Source organism: Hyperolius riggenbachi, chromosome 4 (genome assembly GCF_040937935.1).
Source record: "Hyperolius riggenbachi isolate aHypRig1 chromosome 4, aHypRig1.pri, whole genome shotgun sequence".
Taxonomy (NCBI): domain Eukaryota; kingdom Metazoa; phylum Chordata; class Amphibia; order Anura; family Hyperoliidae; genus Hyperolius; species Hyperolius riggenbachi.
The window spans coordinates 128,260,853-128,283,252 of record NC_090649.1 but is presented as its reverse complement, the minus strand read 5'-3'; the positions used below and the strand labels follow the sequence as shown (position 1 = coordinate 128,283,252).

At 45.1% G+C, this 22,400-nt stretch overlaps 1 protein-coding gene across 4 annotated transcripts in view; it reads left to right on the top strand.

Annotated features, from left to right (window-relative positions):
* The window catches only part of ING5 (inhibitor of growth family member 5), an 85,829-nt gene that overhangs the window by 2,278 nt on the left and 61,151 nt on the right, over nt 1-22,400 (top strand). For all 4 annotated transcript variants that reach the window (XM_068280607.1, XM_068280606.1, XM_068280608.1 and 1 more), the window contains exons 2-3: nt 11,022-11,093; nt 17,917-18,083. In XM_068280607.1, coding sequence (XP_068136708.1) covers nt 11,022-11,093; nt 17,917-18,083 — 239 coding nt within the window. The remainder of the gene's footprint in view (nt 1-11,021; nt 11,094-17,916; nt 18,084-22,400) is intronic.

Here is a 22,400-nt window from a genome sequence, read left to right as displayed (position 1 = left end):
TTTTGGGATGTGGGAGAAAACCAGAGTGCTCGGGGGAAACCCATACATACATGGGGAGAACATACAAATTCCTTGCAGATGTTTACTTGGCTGGAATTCGAACCGGGGACCCAGCGCTAAAAGGCGAGAGCGCTAACCACTACGCAACTGTAGATAGATAGCATTACTGGGTGCTGTGAATTGTTCCCTAGTAGACTGGCTCCTGCAGCTTCACTAAACCTATTCGGTTGTTGGCATGGATAGTGTTCCACACTGCGTCTCCTAACTGCGCATGAGCGGTAGCAATATTAAAGAGATAGCACAGAAGGACATTACAATGACAATCATCTCCATGTACTGATCTGACTATGTTGGTGTGAGAACGTCCGAGCCATTAAGCCACCTAAAAGAGCTGATGTTGACTTTTTGCCGTTAGTCTACTTTAGGGGGCCCAGCAAGAAACCTCATAAGGAAATTCAGCTGATATTATTGGGTGGATGACACCCTCTCAAACTGCTAGGTTTCCATTAGGTTGTAGTAAACTGCGCCCACACTATTTGGCCAATCACAACTCTTATATAATACAATAATACAATACAATAACATTTCTATAGCGCTTTTCTCCCATAGGACTCAAAACGCTTAGGCTCTCTCAGATTCAGTAATTGGTAGTAGGATGAAGTATTCACACAACAAAAGTTATATTTCTGCAAATGCCAAACTGAACAGGTGGGTTTTCAGTCTGGATTTAAACACGTCCAGGGATGGAGCTGTCCTGATCTGTTGAGCTAAGGAGTACCAAAACGTAGGGGCAGCATGACAAAAGGCTCTGGGACCAAAAGTTTCCAAATGGACTCTGGGTATGACTAGATTATTAGAACCTGTGGATCTGAGAATGCGGGGATTCCTACGCAGCTGCAACATATCTTTCATGTATTCAGGACCTAGATTATTCAGGGATTTAAATGTCAGTAGGCCTATCTTGAATAGGACCCTCCATTCTATAGGTAGCCAGTGAAGGGAGTGCAGGACTGGCGTTATGTGGCAGTGACTCGGTTGGTTGGTTAGCAGTCTGGCAGCAGTATTCTGTATCAGCTGTAGGCGGTACAAGACCTTTTTTGGAAGGCCAGTGTAGAGAGCATTACAGTAGTCCAATCGGGATGTGATGAAAGCATGGACTAAGGTTGGCAGATCTTCTGGGGGGATGAGGTGCTTGATTTTTGCAATGTTCTTCAGGTGAAAATAGGATGATTTCACCACAGCAGAGATTTGAGTTCTGAAGTTTAAGTCCCCATCAATTAGAACTCCCAGGCTACGCACATGATTAGAGCTGCGTAGATCCATGCCTCCTATTCCCAGTGTTGAAACTCTTTGTACTGTAAGAGGCTACTGTGATTGGAGAAGTGTTGCCTATGAGTTTTTTTACTTGGTCCCCTAAAGTAGACTAGCGATGACTTTTTTGACCTACAATTTTTGTTTCTGACCACGGCTATATCCATGTTATAATACATGTTGTCTAGGTACATGTTAAAATCAAGTGGAATTCCAGGAGTTAATGTTATTTCCTTTCTGTCTATCTCCTTCAATAAGTAAACATTATTTTATTAAAAAAAATTGCAGCTCAGGGATGTGCCAGTCTGCTGTATGGTGTTCCAGGCTTCCGCCATCATTTTATGGGAATCTGGTAGTCCAGAACATGCAGCTTCCCATAGGATTCTGAGAGAGGCTAGGTGAGTGATAATCCTAGGCATTCTCCCTTTCCTTAGGCATTGTGGGAGACTAGGTATGTGAAAGGCTTACCATGCCCATCCTTTTGCAAGAAGCTTGAATGAGTGACAGACTGGTCCATCACATTAGGTGAGTGACATGTCTGTACATACACCTCTTATTAAGCACTGCAGAAGGTTATGTCCATTTATTAGGTGCTTTAAGAGCCTGGATGAGAAGAGCATACAAGCCAGGCCATGCCCCCCAATGAGAGAGAACTAAGGAAGCCATGCCAGCAATCACCTGACTGTGGGTTACATAGGTTAGAATAAATACGTTACTTGTCATTTTTTTTTATTGTTATTGAGGAGGAAAATCAGATGCTCCTGTCTCTTTGAGGATTTCTGATGGTCCTCGACCCTGGTTTCGAATCCCTTTTATGCAATATGATTGTAGTGTGAAAGACTGGTCTGTCCTGAGCGGTATTTGGGTGCTCGGATTACTATTGTCATATTATTGGTCATATCATTGTCCTATTATTGTTTTTTAATGTATTATTCAATAAGGCTTTTGCTTCCCTAGTTACTGAGAAGATTATAAACTGATTTATTGGATTCAATTACCTAACAACTGATTTGAGGGACCCTTATGTTTGAGAATACATACAGCTTTGTTTCATTTGGCAATTTCTCTAGTTGCATTGAAGAGGAACTATAAGGTGGAAATTAACTCGCTACCAGTGTGAAGCTGATGGCAGGTTTGTCAGGAAAAACCCCATTCTCAGAATTTTCCACGATTACATTTGCAAGTGTTATTCAGGGAACAAGCATTGCTCCCTGAACGAGAATTGCAAATGGAATTGTGGTAAAATAGTGGTGATTTTGCACCTATTTTCAGTGTGAAACAGGGCCCCGAGTGATCTGGTCAAACTTTGGTATCTATAGAAGAAAGAGGGGGGGGGGAGGATCAAGTAAGAGAATAAAAGAAGAAAAAAAAAAAAAGTCTTTAGAAAAGGCAAGATCACAGACAAATTGTACCCCCTTCCATGTAGTATGAGAGCATACTCTACACAGTCTATTCTATTGAGCTGAACTCCCCATCGGATAAAAATCTTTGCAAGATGCTGTACACAAAGATGCTGTACACATGATGCAACTGATCTGTATCTGCAAAAGATCCGTTCCTGCAAAATGCATTCATAGTCTATGATATCTGCAGATCTCATACACACCTTGTTTAACGGACTATCATCTGCAGATCTGAAGATCCATCCTGGTGGATCTGATCTGCAGGTGATTCTCCGTTAAACAAGGTGTGTATGAGATCTGCAGATATCGTATATGAATGCATTTTGCACGAACTGATCTTTTGCATGTTTGTGTGCAGCATCTTGCAAAGATTTTTATCTGATGGGGAGTAGGGTTGCTGTGGTATACCGGTATGATATTCCACGGTTTGATTGTGCATGGTAATCATACCATGCACAATCTCGTTTTGCCCCCTGGGCGCTGTTACAAGGAGATGGTGCAAGAACAGGAAGTAGAATGAAGCTAGTACAGCGTGCAGGATGACCCGGCTGCCAGCAAGTGAGTATTTGTTTTGTACCCTTGCTGCTGCATCCCCCCCTGGCTCTCTATACTGTGGGCACCAATCCTGGCTAAACCTATCCCTGGCTCTGTCTACTGTGGGCACCAATCCTGGCTAAACCTATCCCTGGCTCTCTCTACTGTGGGCACCAACCCTGGTTACACCTATCCCTGGCTCTCCATACTGCGGGCACCAATTCTATCTACACCTATCCCTGGCTACCTATGCTGCATCCACCTATCCTGGCTACACCTATCCCTGGCTCTCTCTACTGCGGGCACCATTCCTGGCTACACCTATCCCTGGCTACCTATGCTGCAGGCACCTATCCTGGCTACACCTTTTTCCTGGCTATCTATGCTGCAGGCACCAATCCTGGGTAAAAATAAACATAGAACAAAGAATTGAACTGACTCTTGGGTGCATGCAGAAATATTCTTAATTATTTATTTTGAATAATTTAATTAGATCAAATAAAGTAAAAAAAGATTAAGTATCAAAAATTGCATGGATATACAGACACAATACACAACAAATACATAACAAATACACACATACAAAAACACTCTTAAAAATTGGACAAAATATCCCAATTGAAGGGAGGCTGCAGTCCTCCTGACCTGGCCAGTTAAATGGTTTCTGTGGTGCTCACAAAGTGACACTGTCACCTAATGAGCAATTGTAACCACATATGTTGGTAACTCAAAATTGCAATTCGCCAAACTCCAAAAAATGCTCTAAAAAGCTCCAAAAATGCTCCAAAAAGCCCAAAAAATGCTCCAAAAATGCCCATATGCAGCCAATCAATTAATTGCTGGAAAGAGTCCCGCCATGTATTATGAATGCAGGTAGTCCTGGACCCAATCGCAGTCACCCAGGAAGTCCACAAATCCGTGGGACTAATGTGTGCAGTCACCGTAGTGTAAAGCCTCTCTTAGCCCAGAGAAAAAGTTCCAGCACAGACAGGGATATCAATACATGCATCAAAACACCAATGTGGATGGTTCAAATGTAATCCAAGATGCAGTTAGATCAGCAGACATTGATAGCAGCAAAGCAGGCAAGCTGGGTTAGCTGGATTAGAAATCAGCAGTTTGGGAGCAATTAGGATGGTTCAAATGTAATCCAAAATGCAGTTAGATCAGCAGACATTGATAGCAACAAAGCAGGCAAGCTGAGTTAGCTGGATTAGAAATCAGCAGTTTGAGAGCAGTTAGGAGGCAGTTCACAAGCGCTGCATGAAATAATGCATAGTTACCATCCAATGTGGATGAGCCCAAGGAAGTACAGGCCTCTAATCCAAAATGCAGTTAGATCAGCAAACATTGATGTAAAAACACTTGGTAGTGGCAAAGCAAAAAAGCTAGATTAGCTGGATTAGCAAGCAGCAGTTTCTGGGCAGTTATAAGGCAGTTCATGAGCGCTGCATGGAGTAATGCATAGTTACCATCCAGTGTAGATGACCCCAGGGAAGTACAGGGTCTCTGGCTTACAGGAAGATTGCTGGGATACAGTCCATGAATAGACGCATAAGTGTCGACATGTTTCGCCGTTGCCAATGACGGCCTCTTCCAAGACAGCGTCCTTACAGCTCTCTAATCACTGACAGACTGTGCCGAGTATTTCAGCTCTAGACCACGCCCATCTCCACCCACATGGTACGCCTGATCAGCTGCAAGAGACAGCCAATCACAGACGCACGGTGTCACACGCCGCCCAGCGCACCAAGGCGCATGGAGACGGACGTAAGCACACCGTGCGTCCCAGCATGGGGCGCAAACGAAAGTTCAGCGTCCCATTGACGGCGAGCAGGGGGAGAGGAGGGAGGCATGCAAAAAACCTCGGCACAGCATGGCATTTACCGTTTGATACCAGCATCCACACACGAAAAACATAATCAATCAAAATAAACATACAAAACAACCTAAGAAAACAAAACAAAGACAAAAAGGCATCCCGAGGGGCCCACACAAATATTCAAATCAATATTTATATACTAGTACTATTATCCATCTTAAACAGAGGCTCAAAGATTAGACCATATAAATGTAAAAACAGTATTCTCAACTTATGTGAACCTACATAACACATTCCTATTGTAATAAGTGGGACCCATGCGCATAAACAAAAGGAGGGAAAGAAAGGAGACAGGGGAGAAGGAGGAAGGAAAAGGGGGGAGGGAAAGGGGAAAAAGGGGGGAGAGAGAGAAGGGAGGGGGAGGGGAAAAAGGGGGAAGAAAAAGTAAGGGAAAAGGAAAGGGAAGGGAAACCTAAGGGAACACCCGCTAGGGAGGGTGCAATTGAGCAGAGTACAAGAAACACACCAGGATACAGCCAACCTGCTAGGACGGCAGGAAAGCACCATATTGCACTGCGTCATTTAGACCTTTGCCCTTGGTGGCATTTAATTCATAAATCCACCTAAGTTCAATCTGTAGAAGTCGTTTGTCAACATCCCCACCTCTTTCATGTGGGTGTACTCTGTCTAGACCTACAAACCTAATGTAGCTAGCATCACCCCTATGTGTCATGTGGATGTGTCTAGAAATTGGGGACCTAAAGTTACACCCCCCAATGTCGCCCGTGTGTTCTTTTATACGTTCTTTAAATGCCCGACTGGTTTTTCCCACATAGAAGCATCCACATCTACACGTGAGTAAATACACAACACAAACAGTGTTGCAATTTACAAAGTGGCGTAGTTTCCACCTACGCTCATTGGGAAGCACCACCTCAGGCCCTATTGTCAGATATCTGCAGTAAGCACAGCCACCACAGCTATAGGTACCCACTGTGGTGCAGTGCCTACGACGACCACTACGACAAAAATGACTGGAGGTCAAGGTATCTCTCAGAGTCCTTGATCGTCTGAATGTAATTTCCGGTCTAAAAGACACATAATCCCTAACTGAAGGATCGCAGCGAAGCACATTCCAATGTCGGCCCAGAATCTCATATAACTGGTGTTCCTGATCGCAAAAACGTGTAATCAGACGTGTTTTGCTATCATCATTCCTATCAGCGGTCTTCGGGCCACCAGGGGGTCTCAAAAGATCTGTCCTGGTTGACTCCCGAGCCCTGCGATATGCTTTCTTAAGCCATTTATCTTTATAACCCCTTTCCAGAAATTTCCGACGTAGGACTTTGGCTTCTCTTTCAAAATCCTCATCTCTTGAGCAATTTCGACGGATTCTCAAATATTGCCCAATGGGAATGCCACGAATCGTGTGTTTTGGATGTGAGCTATCTGCTCTAAGGAAGGAGTTCGTCGCCGTCTCCTTACAATATAATTGCGTCGTAATATATCCGTCTGTGCTCACATTGATCCTTAAGTCAAGGAAAGGTACCGTTGCAAAGTCACAATGCATTGTAAATCTAAGATTGTAGTCGTTAAGATTCAACCTCTGTACAAATTCATCCAGGAGATCCCTCCCACCTGTCCAGAAGACCAAGATATCATCTATGTACCTGTGCCATGACACAATATGGCACAGGTACACAATCAACAAATCATTACCAAATAAACCGCGTTCCCACTCCCCCAGGTACAGGTTCGCAAGCGACGGCGCACAAGTTGTGCCCATCGCCGCGCCCTGCACCTGGAGGTAGTGGCAGCGGTCAAATATGAACACATTGTTCTCCAGGATAAATGACAACAACTGCAAAATAAATTGATTGTGAGCATATTCCTCCGTGCCCAATTCCAAAAGAAATCTACTAACTGCCTCTATCCCCTTTTGTTGGGGAATGCTGGAATAAAGGGCCTCAACGTCCAGGGTGACTAAAAGACTAAAAGAGAACCAGGGGGCAACTGTAAGCCCTCCAGAATAGTCAGCAAATGTGAGGTGTCCTTAACATAAGATGGAAGGCGGTGGACATGGGGTTGGAGAAAGTGATCAACATATATACTGATTTTTTCGGTAAGCGCACCACAACCCGAAACAATCGGTCGTCCAGGGGGTTTTAATATATTTTTGTGGACCTTTGGCAATGCATAAAAAGTGGGAGTGACTGGATTATCCACCTTCAGAAAATTTGCCGTTTGTGGGCTAATAATCCCCACATGTACAGCATCATCAATTAGTTTAAAAAGTGCCCCCTGGTTCTCCACCACCCTGGACGGAGAGACCCTCCGATAACACTCTCTCTGCCCCAGAATTTTCTGACACATATAGGTATACTGCTCCACTGTCATAATAACAACATTTCCCCCCTTGTCCGAGGGCTTGACTATAAGGTTCTCTGCTGATTGGAAATCCCGCAGAGCCTCAATTTCTTGCAAACTTAGATTGGATGACAGACTAGGCTCCAGCCACAATTGGCGTATATCTTTTTCCACCAAATGTACGAATGTCTGAACACCCGGACAAAGGGAGAAAGGGGGAAATGACGTAGATCTCCTTTTAAAGGTTGTGTTCCGTCCAGATATATAGACTTATTCACAGCTGAATCTTCGTCAGCTGTGATCCACCCACCTTCATCCCCAAGGTCTATAAGAGTCATTAAGGTTCGATAGTCTTTGTTGGTCCATCCACATGACACATAGGGGTGATGCTAGCTACATTAGGTTTGTAGGTCTAGACAGAGTACACCCACATGAAAGAGGTGGGGATGTTGACAAACGACTTCTACAGATTGAACTTAGGTGGATTTATGAATTAAATGCCACCAAGGGCAAAGGTCTAAATGACGCAGTGCAATATGGTGCTTTCCTGCCGTCCTAGCAGGTTGGCTGTATCCTGGTGTGTTTCTTGTACTCTGCTCAATTGCACCCTCCCTAGCGGGTGTTCCCTTAGGTTTCCCTTTCCTTTTCCCTTACTTTTTCTTCCCCCTTTTTCCCCTCCCCCTCCCTCCTCTCTCTCCCCCCTTTTTCCCCTTTCCCCTTTCCCTCCCCCCTTTTCCTTCCTCCTTCTCCCCTGTCTCCTTTCTTTCCCTCCTTTTGTTTATGCGCATGGGTCCCACTTATTACAATAGGAATGTGTTATGTAGGTTCACATAAGTTGAGAATACTGTTTTTACATTTATATGGTCTAATCTTTGAGCCTCTGTTTAAGATGGATAATAGTACTAGTATATAAATATTGATTTGAATATTTGTGTGGGCCCCTCGGGATGCCTTTTTGTCTTTGTTTTGTTTTCTTAGGTTGTTTTGTATGTTTATTTTGATTGATTATGTTTTTCGTGTGTGGATGCTGGTATCAAACGGTAAATGCCATGCTGTGCCGAGGTTTTTTGCATGCCTCCCTCCTCTCCCCCTGCTCGCCGTCAATGGGACGCTGAACTTTCGTTTGCGCCCCATGCTGGGACGCACGGTGTGCTTACGTCCGTCTCCATGCGCCTTGGTGCGCTGGGCGGCGTGTGACACCGTGCGTCTGTGATTGGCTGTCTCTTGCAGCTGATCAGGCGTACCATGTGGGTGGAGATGGGCGTGGTCTAGAGCTGAAATACTCGGCACAGTCTGTCAGTGATTAGAGAGCTGTAAGGACGCTGTCTTGGAAGAGGCCGTCATTGGCAACGGCGAAACATGTCGACACTTATGCGTCTATTCATGGACTGTATCCCAGCAATCTTCCTGTAAGCCAGAGACCCTGTACTTCCCTGGGGTCATCTACACTGGATGGTAACTATGCATTACTCCATGCAGCGCTCATGAACTGCCTTATAACTGCCCAGAAACTGCTGCTTGCTAATCCAGCTAATCTAGCTTTTTTGCTTTGCCACTACCAAGTGTTTTTACATCAATGTTTGCTGATCTAACTGCATTTTGGATTAGAGGCCTGTACTTCCTTGGGCTCATCCACATTGGATGGTAACTATGCATTATTTCATGCAGCGCTTGTGAACTGCCTCCTAACTGCTCTCAAACTGCTGATTTCTAATCCAGCTAACTCAGCTTGCCTGCTTTGTTGCTATCAATGTCTGCTGATCTAACTGCATTTTGGATTACATTTGAACCATCCTAATTGCTCCCAAACTGCTGATTTCTAATCCAGCTAACCCAGCTTGCCTGCTTTGCTGCTATCAATGTCTGCTGATCTAACTGCATCTTGGATTACATTTGAACCATCCACATTGGTGTTTTGATGCATGTATTGATATCCCTGTCTGTGCTGGAACTTTTTCTCTGGGCTAAGAGAGGCTTTACACTACGGTGACTGCACACATTAGTCCCACGGATTTGTGGACTTCCTGGGTGACTGCGATTGGGTCCAGGACTACCTGCATTCATAATACATGGCGGGACTCTTTCCAGCAATTAATTGATTGGCTGCATATGGGCATTTTTGGAGCATTTTTGGAGCTTTTTAGAGCATTTTTTGAGCTTTTTAGAGCATTTTTTGGAGTTTGGCGAATTGCAATTTTGAGTTACCAACATATGTGGTTACAATTGCTCATTAGGTGACAGTGTCACTTTGTGAGCACCACAGAAACCATTTAACTGGCCAGGTCAGGAGGACTGCAGCCTCCCTTCAATTGGGATATTTTGTCCAATTTTTAAGAGTGTTTTTGTATGTGTGTATTTGTTATGTATTTGTTGTGTATTGTGTCTGTATATCCATGCAATTTTTGATACTTAATCTTTTTTTACTTTATTTGATCTAATTAAATTATTCAAAATAAATAATTAAGAATATTTCTGCATGCACCCAAGAGTCAGTTCAATTCTTTGTTCTATGTTTATTATTACTCGCTGACATGGTGCATGCAGTTATTGCTAACATTTTCGATCTTTAACCTGGTTTATATTGAGTCTTCTGACTCTCGAATTTTGTTTGTCTGATTTCTGCTCCGGTACCCCTTTTGCAATACATATACTTACCAATCCTGGGTACACCTATCCCTGGCTACATCCACCTATCCTGGCTACACTTATCCCTGGCTCTTTCTACTGCGGGCACCATTCCTGGCTACACCTATCCCTGGCTACCTATGCTGCAGGCACCTATACTGGCTACACCTATCCCTGGCTATCTATGCTGCAGGCATCAATCCTGGCTACACCTATCCCTGGCTATCTATGCTGCAGGCACCAATCCTGGCTACACCTATCCCTGGCTATCTATGCTGCAGGCACCAATCCTGGCTACACCTATCCCTGGCTCTCTATGCTGCAGGCAGCTATCCTGGCTACACCTATCCCTGGCTCTCTATACTGCGGGCACCAATCCTGGCTACACCTATCCCTGGCTCTCTATACTGCGGGCACCAATCCTGGCGTCACCTATCCCTGGCTACCTATGTTGCAGGCACCAATCCTGGCTACACCTATCCCTGGCTACCTATGCTGCAGCCACCTAATTCTGGCTACACCTATCCCTGGCTCTCTATACTGCGGGCACCATTCCTGGCTACCTATGCTGCGGCCACCTGATTCTGGCTACACCTATCCTGGCTACCTATGCTGTGGCCACCTACTACTGGGGGGGGGGCTCCTGGGTTCAAATAATTGTTCAATACCGTCATACCGTCATACCATGGAATTTCATACCGTTGCAACCCTAATGTGGAGTTAAGCTCAATAGAATAGACTGTAGCATATGCTCTCATACTACATGGAAGGTGGTAAAACTGGTCTGGGACCTTGCCTTTTCAAAAGACTTTTATCTCAAGTGTATACATAGCATAAGTATGAGGATTTTTTTGTTCTCTTTCTGTTGTCTTTTTTTTTTTTTCCTTTTTATGTCACCAGTTAATTATGATGTAACTGTAAACAGAGACAATAAAGCATCTTTTAAACTTTTATTTCAGGCATAGAAAATTTACCATGCGAGCTTCAAAGAAATTTCCAACTTATGAGTGACCTGGATCAGAGGACAGAGGGTAAGTGCTTTGCAACATCTGCAGATTTTGGTGATTTACGCTTGGTACAGATGATGGCTGGTGGCCTGTGCTGCCATAGGGATAACTTTGAGTAATTGCCCAGGGCCCCAAGCTTCTTGGGGGCCCCACAAGTCAGACTGGAGAGGTCACAAGTCCACGGTCTGTGCAGTATGATAATGTAAGGGGGTCACGCATTCATTTTTTTTCTTATTTTACCTAACACTATCCCTGGTGTGTAAGGCAATATCCAGCAACTGACTTGCATATCTTCACTTGTACATGAGGCTTGTCTAAATGTGCATTTTCATTTTTATGGAACAAGAATATAAAAGAAACAAAGAACCTCCAGCTTTGGGGAAATCCTATATTGACTGATTGGTAGCATACAACATAGTGAAACAGCACAATGACAAACGTGGCCCCTCATGCAATTTACTTTTCCTCAAGTTTTCTCCTAAGGGGTGGGGCCCGCTAACAGCACTTTTCTAAGTGATAGTGATTTGAAAAAACGCTTGCTAATGTAATGCTATAGGTGATTTTATTAAAAAAAAAAATCACATGCCTCATGTGGGATCACACACATAGCATTACATTAGCAGGAGTTTTCACATCACAAGTGCTTAGAAAACCTCTTCTCGTGGGTCCCAGGCCTAAGTGATCTTTTCACATCTTCTCAATAAATACTTTTTTTTTTTTTTACTTGCAGAGTGCTGAAAAAATATTTTAAACGAACGTAAGTTGAAAAATGATCTCCTAGATGAAAAGGTGAATAGGGGTCATGGGCCCATATGCAGCTAACTTTTTTTTTTTTTTTTTTTTTTTTTCTCCTGAGTTATTTTCATATTCTCTTTAAAATAACGGTACTTATCCGTTAGCCGGGCGCATCCGGCAGGTGGCGCTGTTGATGTTAATTCCAATCATAATTACTTCACGTAAACCTGTGAATGTAAACGCCGGATGCGCCCGGCTTAAACAGATCAAGCCGCCGGCTTGCTTCGTGAGTGTCACGCTCTCCTCCCCCTCTTGCCCTCTCTCGTATGAGCCTTGGGGAGGGGGCATGCGTGTCCCCCCAGAGTCGTTCGTCGCGGCATGTCCCCTCCCCAGTGTTCTATAGGAGAGAGGGCAAGAGGGGGAGAAGAGCGAGACACGAAGCAAGCCGGCGGCTTGATCTGTTTAAGCCGGGCGCATCCGGCGGTTTACATTCACAGGTTGACGTGAAGTAATTATGATTGGAATTAACATCAACAGCGCCACCTGCCGGATGCGCCCGGCTAACGGATAAGTACCAAAATAACTTCTAAACATTTTACAACTGAAAAAGTACCCAAAAGTAGATTAAAAAGTACTGTCACAATTTATTTTGAATATGTTCTTGCTTGCTGGTTGGTAAAAAAGCATTTTATGACAAGGGCCCATATGCAATTCACTTTATCACTTGAGTTTTCTCCCTGGCGATCTTTTCAGAACTTTTCATAAAATGCATTTTAAGCCACCAGCAAGCAAGAAAATAATCAAAATAAATCTGATCGTATCTTTTCACCAACTTTTGGGTAAGTTTTCAATTGTAAAATGCTGAAAAGTTAGTTTAAAAAGACGACGAAAATTATCTCCTAGGAGATAACTCAGGTGAAAAAATGAATTGCATGTGGGCCAAGGTGTGGAAATATCACCTAGGAGAAAACATGAATTGCATATGAGCCATGGGGCCTTATGCAATTTACTTTTTCTCCTGAGTTTTCTCCTAGGTAATATTTTTAAATTTTGTAAATAAAATGCCTTTCAAGTCACCAGAAATAAAGAAAATACTCAAAAAATAATTTTGATCTTTTTCACCTACTTTTTAGTTCTTTTTTAGTTGAAAAGTGATGGCAAGTTATTTTAACCAGCTGAGCGGTCTGGACGAGCTCAGCTCGTCCAACACCGCCAGCGGCTGCCGCTCAGGCCCTGCTGGGCCGATTTTAACGAAATAAAAAGCAGCACACGCAGCCGGCACTTTGCCAGCCGCGTGTGCTGCCTGATCGCCGCCGCTCTGCGGCGATTCGCCGCGAGCAGCGGCGAAAGAGGGCCCCCCTAGCCGCCTGAGCCCAGCGTAGCCGGAACAAAAAGTTCCGGCCAGCGCTAAGGGCTGGATCGGAGGCGGCTGACGTCAGGACGTCGGCTGACGTCGATGACGTCACTCCGCTCGTCGCTATGGCGACGATATAAGCAAAACAAGGAAGGCCGCTCATTGCGGCCTTCCTTGTTTATTCTGGGCGCCGGAGGCGATCGGAAGATCGCCTCCGGAGCGCCCTCTAGTGGGCTTTCATGCAGCCAACTTTCAGTTGGCTGCATGAAATAGTTTTTTTTTTATTTAAAAAAAACCCTCCCGCAGCCACCCTGGCGATTTAATCAGAACGCCAGGGTGGTTAAATTGAAGATGAAAAATGATCTCCTAGGAGAAATCTCAGGTGAAAAAGTGAATTGCATATGTCCCGTGGAGTCTGTTCCCAAGTAATGATGAAGCCTGGACAGGAATAGTATTGTTTCCTTATGTGTCTGCACTCAACCAATGTTTGCATGAAATCTGACTGTAAGCTATTTGGTTTTAGCCAGGCTCTTCCAAGCATAAGGCTTTGTTCCCACTACAGCGGAAAACAGACATTTTTGTTTGTTTTACCACATTAGAAAACTGACAGTGAATGGATCCTATTTTATAAATTGAGTCTGTTCACACTTGTCAGTCTGCAATGGATCTGTTGAGGTAAGCAGGTCACACTTTTGTGCTGTCCGCAATTCTTCCGGGGGAGCGGAGGGGTTTGCCAAATAGCCTATGGTTAAAATGCATCTGCCCTGGACTCCCAACAGGACCAGAACAAACCAACAGAGGGGAAACTTCACTGTCTGCTCCTGCTGACCATTTGAGGTTCGGCTTAAAAAGGAACTGTAGTAAAAAATAACATAATGAATAAAATTGCTTATTTTTTACAATATTCGTGTGTAGATTATTTAGTCAGTATTTGCCCATTGTAAAATCTAGCTTCTCCCTGATTTACATTCTGAACTGTATCACTGGTGGAGATATCTTTATTTCTGCCAGGTGATCTGTACGGAAAGTTTGTTACTGGGAATTCTATGCACAGAGGGAGATGCTGCTTGTTGGGCAGTTGGAAAAAAAGCCGTTATTTCCCACAATGCAATGAGGTCCACAGACAGCAAACTGTCAGGACCATGGTCATGACATCACACTGTGGAAGGAGTTTCACCACAATAGCAACCACTCAGATATCCCTAATAATCTATTCGAGAGAAGGTAAAGATTTCCCGTGGGAAAGGGGTATCAGCTACTGATTGGAATGAAGTTCAATCCTGAGTTATAGATCCTCTTTAAGTGGGAACCCAGCCTCATTGACTTTGTGACTAGGGTTGTGTTTCATCATGTACTGCACGTAGAAGATGGTGTTTGAACTGAATACAACTACCGTTCATCTCAGATGTGTGCTGTTCATTAAATCAAGTCTGAAGTGAGAATAAAAATAACAAACAGATACTTACCTATGGAGAGGGAAGGCTCTGGGTCCTCTAGAGCAGGGTTTCTCAACTTTTTTTAACCAAGTACCCCTTGTTGCTGCTCCATCTCCCTGAAGTACCCCCAGCGACTGCGCAAGCTATATGATGAAAACAAACACATGTTTGGGAGGATAAGGGTGCTGGATGAGTCTGGCTGAGGGTGCTAAATGGGGAGAGACTGGTGAAGGTGCTGGCTGAGGGTGATGGGTGGTCAGAGACAGGTGAGGTGGCTGGCAGAGAGTGATGGGTGGTCAGAGAAAGGGGAGGGTACTAGCTGAGGCTGATGGGTGGTGAGGAACAGGTAAATGTGCTGGCTGCGGCTGGCAGAGGGTGATGGATGGTGAGAGACAGGTGAGGGTGCTGACTGAGGCTGGGCCCTACAATTTTGCTGCTGACAGCACTGCTGAGTCCGGGCTACACACAAGAAATATTTGCGCTCCTGTGACCACTCTGCACAGTTCATTAAGACTGTACCTGCCCTTGTGCAGAAAGCTTATGGCCTCTAAAGTGCGATCGGAGAGTGCGCACAGCTTGGACCATGCATGTGCAGTAGTCCATGACCCAGCTGGATCGCGTTCTTCACTGGAGAACAATAGAGGGGACCAGAAGGATGGCGAGGGACCCATCAGGAGACTGGAGGAAGACCCAGGGAAGTAAAAAATCTTTTCTCCCCCCTTAAAGGAGTTATCAGGCATTCCAAAAGAAAATAAGTGCTACTTACCCCGGGCTTCCTCCAGCACCAAGCTCCCAGCATGTCCCTCGCCGCAGCTCTCCCCGCAGCCGTTTGCCGCCTCTGCCTCCGCAGTGATGACGTCAGGTCGACCTGGAAGTCGGCCTGTGTAAATCACCGCCACGTGGACCGGAGCGTACTGCGCAGGCGCAGTAGATCTGCGCCTACGCAGTATGCTCCGGTCCACATGGTGATGATTGACAGCGCCGCTCGCGCAGGCGCAGTTGACGTCATCGCAGGGGACCGGGAGGCAGAGGCGGTGAACGGCTGCGGGGAGAGCTGCGGCGAGGGACATGCTGTGGGCTGGAGGAAGCCCCAGGTAAGTAGCACTTATTTAATTAATGTCTCCCTGATAACTCCTTTAAAGAGAATCTGTATTGTTAAAATCGCACAAAAGTAAACATACCAGTGCGTTAGGGGACATCTCCTATTACCCTCTGTCACAATTTTGCTGCTCCTCGCCGCATTAAAAGTGGTTAAAAACAGTTTTAAAAAGTTTGTTTATAAACAAACAAAATGGCCACCAAAACAGGAAGTAGGTTGATGTACAGTATGTCCACACATAGAAAATACATTCATACACAAGCAGGCTGTATACAGCATTCCTTTTGAATTTCAAGAGATCACTTGTGTGTTTCTTTCCCTCTGCAGCTATCATCCACTGAAGTGACAGGCTGTTTCTTCCTGCAGAGTGCAGACAGCTCTGCCTGTATGTAATTCCTCAGTATGTGCCCAGCCAGCTCAGAGAAGGATTTATCCAGCTTGTAAAAGAGAAGAGAGAAGCTGTCCTAATCTAAATAATACACAGGCAGTGTGCAGAGAGGGGCCTGGAGGGGGGAGATGCATCACAGAACCACAACACTGAAGAACTTGGCAGCCTTCCAGACACAGGCTGACAAGTCTGACAAGAGAGAGATAAGTTGATTTATTACAGAGATGGTGATAGTAGAACATGCTGCAGTAAGCCAGAACACATTAGAATAGCTTTTGGAACTTGTAGGATGATAAAAAACAGGATGCAATTTTTGTTACGGAGTCTCTTTAAGTCTCAGAATCTTACTTCTGACACATTTTTCAGTAGAAAATGTACATCAGTCCTGAAAGGAATAAAGAAGGATTGGGTCCTCCAAAGACAGACTGTCCCTCAGAAAATGCTTGGAGCTCTGACTGCATCCAACTATTACATCGTAATGTGTATTTTGTGGATTGCCTGGATGAATATTGTCAAAAAGGACAATACAAGATCTCATTCCAGCATGTCTGCACTGCTGAAGCCCTGGCTGTGTGTCCAGTGTGTAAACAGGAATCCCAAAGAGGGGGGTTTATGGCAGAGAAGGAGAGGCACAGAGATAAGGCAGTGACAGATGAGAGCAGCAGCAGCTTAGATCTCTGGAGATGGAACTTTATATATAATGTATGTATACTGGTGCACACTGTGCACGACATACTATTGCATCTATAGCAGATTAACGATACAGACTGTACTGAGTCATACTACGAAGTACTGACTCCCAGAAAAAAAAAGAGTGGACCAGAAGGCAAAAACAACACTACATGCACTTCTCATAGCAACTCTCCGCACTACAAACATGTCCTGTCATTAACATACCACTGCTGACCAGCCGCTGATGCAGAGAAGGCAAAGTAGAGGGCTGGAACACAAGCCTGGAACTTCACTGCGAGTCTGTCTGTCGGGGGAAGGGGCGGGGCCACATGCCTGCATCTAGTGCTGTGCACGGAGGAGCAGGGAGACTGAGACTGCTAGGAATGTTTGAATGTAGCTTTAGACAATGGGGAGAGAACGATGCGTACCCCCTGCAGTGATCTTGCGTACCCCCAGGGGTACGCGTACCACGTGTTGAGAAACCCTGCTCTAGAGCCTTCCCGTTTTCCTCATGGTGTCATCCATCCCCCCGCAGGCTTCTCTATTTGAATCTCCGACCGCGGTAGACTTCAACACTAGAGCTCTGTACTGCGCATGTGTGAGAGGGCGCTCACTCGTGTGCAGTACGGAGTGGCCCGTCTTCGGAAGCCCGAGTGATGCCGAACCCAGTCCAACCCGGAAGAGAGCAGTCTATGACTAGGGATGATCAATGATATGCAAATACAATGTTCTCCCCAGAGCACCCAGCTAATTTTGGTGAGCACCTGGCTGTCATCAGTAAGACTTGCACCAGACCTGCATTACCCTGCTGTGCATCACCCTGCTACTTTTTCTTGTCACACGGCTGGAAAAAAATTCTTGGGAGAACACTGAAATATACTGTATGCAGCTTTCAAACTGCATATGTTTGCATAAAAATTTGCATCAACTTGGAAAAAAATTGCATATAGTTGATCATCCCTATCTAGACTGCTAACTGGGGAGCATGCAGAGGAACGCAGAAACCAGGAAGGCTCTATAGGACCCCAGAGCATTCTGTTAGTATTTTTTTTTTGTTTGTTTTTTATTCTCACTTCAGACTTCCTTTAAGTTATACCTATTTAGCTGATGTTTTGTTATTGATAACATCACTGTATCTAAAAGTTGCATTATTTTTGGAACAGATAAAAAGAAAGAAATTGATAACCTGGCCAGTGAATACATCGCCAAAGTGCGAGATTACACTCCTGAACAGAGAGTCCAGCACTTGCAGCGCATCCAGAATGCCTACAGTAAATGCAAGGAGTACAGCGATGATAAAGTGCAGTTAGCTATGCAGACCTATGAGATGGTAAGTGCTCAAATCATGTCATCATCCGTTATGGTGCTGTTAAATAAATGCACTCTTGGTAATGTTCATTATTTTTATTTTTTTTCTACGTTATTTTCCCCTTTCAAAAATCTGTCTTTTATAAATTCAAATTTCCTGTTAATTCATGCACTCACAAATTTGCTTTGATGTTATCCATTCAGTCATATCCAACTCTTGGCGATTCTATGGATTAGCTCTCTCCATGCTGTCCGATCTTGTATCATTGATGCCAGTTGCTTTAAAGCGGATCCAAGATGAAAAACTAACTATAAAGGGTCCCATACACTGGCCCGATTTCAATCGATCTGACCTGCTGGAAAATCTATGTCGATCTCTTGAGATTGCTTATCATTTTGCATTAGCCGTAATGGAAATCTGATGGCAAATAAATGCCATCAGATCGATTTTCAATCGATTTCATACTGAAATCTATTGGAAATCTGTTCCTCGTAAAAAAAAATGTTCCTAGACACATCAGATCAGAAATCTATCTGATGATCTATCTGCTGCTAATCTAACGAGTGTATGGCGACCTTAACAAGTAACTTGTCTATATATCTTATCTAAAGTTTAGATAGTTTACACAGCGTATCTAGCTGCAAACAGCTTCAACAGTTTATGATCATTTCTTCCTGTGATACAATGAGAGCGGCCATGTTCTGTTTGTCACATTGTCACAGGCTGAGGACTGGAGATGCTATCAGCTTCTCTGTGTGTAAATTCAGTCCCCTCTCCTCCTCCCTCCTCCCCTCTGACTCTGAAATCTCTGGCTAGTAACTTCCTCCTCCTCCTGCCCAGACTGAGCTCCCATAAGCCCTTGCTACTAAGGCTTAGAGTGCCAAGGCACTCTGGACAAGCTGTGGGCGAGGCCTGTTTAGTAGTGGCTGGAAGGTGTAATGGTTAAGGGCTCTGCCTCTGACAAAGGAGACCAGGGTTCAAATCTCAGCTCTGCCTGTTCAGTAAACCAGCACCTATTCAGTGGGAGACCTTTGGCAAGACTCTCTAACACTGCTACTGCCTATAGAGCGAGTCCTTGTGGCTGCAGCTCTGGCGCTTTGAGTCCGCCAGGAGAAAAGCGCAATATAAATGTTCTGTTTGTTTGTTGTTTAGTTTATAGAGAATTATTAGAGTATTAAAACAAAAAAAAGTATTTTGGCTTGAGGAATGCCCTATAAACTATATGAAAGGAACACAATTATGCAATGAGTAAAAGTTTCTCGGATCCACTTTAAGCTCAATCCTGTGTCAGCTTTCATGGTGTCAAGCCAACGTATTCTCTGGCGGAATTTGCTTTATTATTCTTTAATAAAAAATGTCTTCTCATCATGAATAAGAAATGTGAGATCTGCCTGGTCTGAAGCTAGCATGGTTATATGCGATTTGACTAAATACAAAGGCTAAACACTGTTTTTCAGAGAGGCTTTTGTAGTCAATAGTCTTGCAGAGAGATAATAGAAGATAAAACTTCTACTTGGCCAATATTGGCAGTTTCACCTGGCTGTCTGCTTTGGGAAAGATCATTTTAGTGTAGTGTGAGAAAACGCGGAAAGGCCGCAGTGGGTACTCAGAGCAAGGCGGCTGATTCCGCGTCCAACGCGGCAGGTTGCGCGCATGGGTCTGCATCCACTGGCATGACGGAGCGCGATGAAACCGTTGCATGCCTTATGAACAAGGTGGCGGATTCCGCGTCAGACGCGGATGTTTGCACGCTTAGGCATATTTCTGACAGTACTGCTGAACGCGGAGGAACCGCCGCATGCTTGGACAGCGGGGCGGCTGGTTCCGCATCCAACACAGCAGAAACTTTACAACACATGTCTGGTGTGGCTGGGACTGATAGTCCACACAGGTTCAGGAGGACGGGCGCGCGCTGGGGAGAGGCAGAGCCTTTATGACAGTCAGAAGGGTGTCAGCTGACCAAGCCGGTCAGCTGACAATTCCAGCAGTTTTCATTGGTCCAGCACTTAGGGGTGGCGCTGGAGAGCGCTGAGGTATATATACTGGGTGCTGGTCATTTCTCTGGTGTCTGGCGTTGCGATCACTACGTGGTAGCACTCAGACCTTCTGTCAGTATCTGTGTTATTATTTAGACCAGTTTCCAAGGTGTTGATGATCAAGGAGCTCACACCTTAGTCTAGGAATCCTGTTATTATCTGAGTTATTCTCTAGACTAGTTTCCAAGGTGTTGATGACCAAGGAGCTCACACCTTAGTCTAGGGATCCTGTTAACATCTGTGTATCATCTAGACCAGTTCCGGGGTGTTGAGGATCTTGGAGCTCACACCCAAGTCTAGGCATTGTTGATTATTTGTTATGACCTTCTGCTTTTCTGACTACTCTTCTGATCTCTGATTAGGTACTTCGCCATATCTGATACTCTGTTGCCAAACTCTGCTAGTCTTAGGACTCCGCATCTGTCTCCTGTCTCTGTACTTTATCTGTCTGTGTGTTGACGACCTGGCCTGCCCGACCTCGAGAACTTTCTCCCCAGCTAGAGACAGTTCAGTCTGTTTGTGACATCCCTCCACTGGTGTCACTCACACTCTGGTCCTTCCCACTCTCAGCCTGACTCCGCCCCTTGGGGAGCTTCAGGCCTTTGAAGGAGCCTGTCTCTGAGCAGTATCTCGTGCTGCATAGCACCCTCTATAGGGTGCTCTCCTCAAAGTATTACTGTTGCACCAAACACTCATATTACTCAGGTGTCCAGAGGTTAGAGATATATCTGATTATCGGTGATACTGCAGATCATCAATCGGGTATATATCTGTATTCTCGGTGATACTGCAGATCACCGGTAATCAGATCCTCTCTGTGTTACACCGATCGTTACATGTAGAAGCAAAAATCCGTCTGCTAAAATCTGATCCACAAAGATGGCATTTTGGGAATGTGTAGCATTTCTCTGGTAACCTTTCCCAAAAATGAATTGAAAAACCAATGTACTGTTTCATTGCCCCACCCTCTGCTGTAAAGAGTCTTGGCCCCATTTCAGCAGGCAGTACATAGTTTCTGCAAGTCTGTAGACCTTTTACTAGCTGTAGATGCTTCCTGGATCATCATCTGCAGGCTTAAGTTATGTCTACAGTCTAGCTTGAGGCCTCTGTTCCACAGGTGGCTGAACTGCTCTCTGTCAAGCAGTTTATACTGCCGGCCCCAAGCGCCCTTCTGCTGCAATTTACATGCAGCCGGCACCCGGCAGGTAAAATGGAACAGCTAACAGGCAGTTAAAGGGGCACTATTGCTAATTTCATCTTTTTCAGACCCTTTAACATACATACCGTATATACTCGCAAGCAAGCCGACCCGCATGTAAGCCGACCCCCCCCCCCCCCCCACACACACTTTTACCCCAAAAAACAGGAAAAAAAATGATTGACCCTCATGTAAGCCGGGGGTAGGAAACGCTGGCCGCGTGATCCCCCCAGTATGTCCCAGTATAGCTAGTATAGTGCCCAGTATAGGTAGGTAGTGCTCAGTATAGCTAGTAAAATGCCCCAGTATAGCTAGTATAGTGCTCAGTATAGCTAGTATAGTGCTCAGTATAGCTAGTATAGTGCCCAGTATAGCTAGTATAGTGCTCAGTATAGCTAGTATAGTGCTCAGTATAGCAAGTATAGTGCCCAGTATAGGTAGGTAGTGCTCAGTATAGCTAGTAAAATGTCCCAGTATAGCTAGTATAGTGCTCAGTATAGCGCTCATTATAGCTAGTATAGTGCTCATTATAGCTAGTATAGTGCTCAGTATAGCCAGTATAGTGCTCAGTATAGCTAGTATAGTGCTCAGTATAGCTAGTATAGTGCTCAGTATAGCTAGTGAAGTGCCCCAGTTTAGCTAGTATAGTGCCCCATTATAGCTTGTATAGTGCCCCATTATAGCTTGTATAGCTAGCATAGTGCCCCATATAGCTAGCATAGTGCCCCAGTATGGGTGGGTAGGTGGGTGGGTAGGTGCTGTCCCTCCCCGCTCCCCCGCGGCTGCCGCTGCTATTACCTTAGGCGGCGCCGCTTCCTCTATCCCCGTCCTCCGGTAACTCATTCACAGCAGCGCGCCTCTCGCTGCTGTGATGACGAGGAAACCATAGAGAGCGGCTTCCTGTAGCGGCGATGCCGTTACTATGGGAACCGCTCTCTATGGTTTCCTGCGTCATCACAGCAGCGAGGGGCGCGCTGCTGTGAATGAGTTACCGGAGGAGGACGGGGATAGAGGAAGCGGCGCCACCTAAGGTAATAGCAGCGGCGGCCGCGGGGGGAGCGGGGAGGGACAGCACCTATACACCCACCCACCCATGACTCGCAA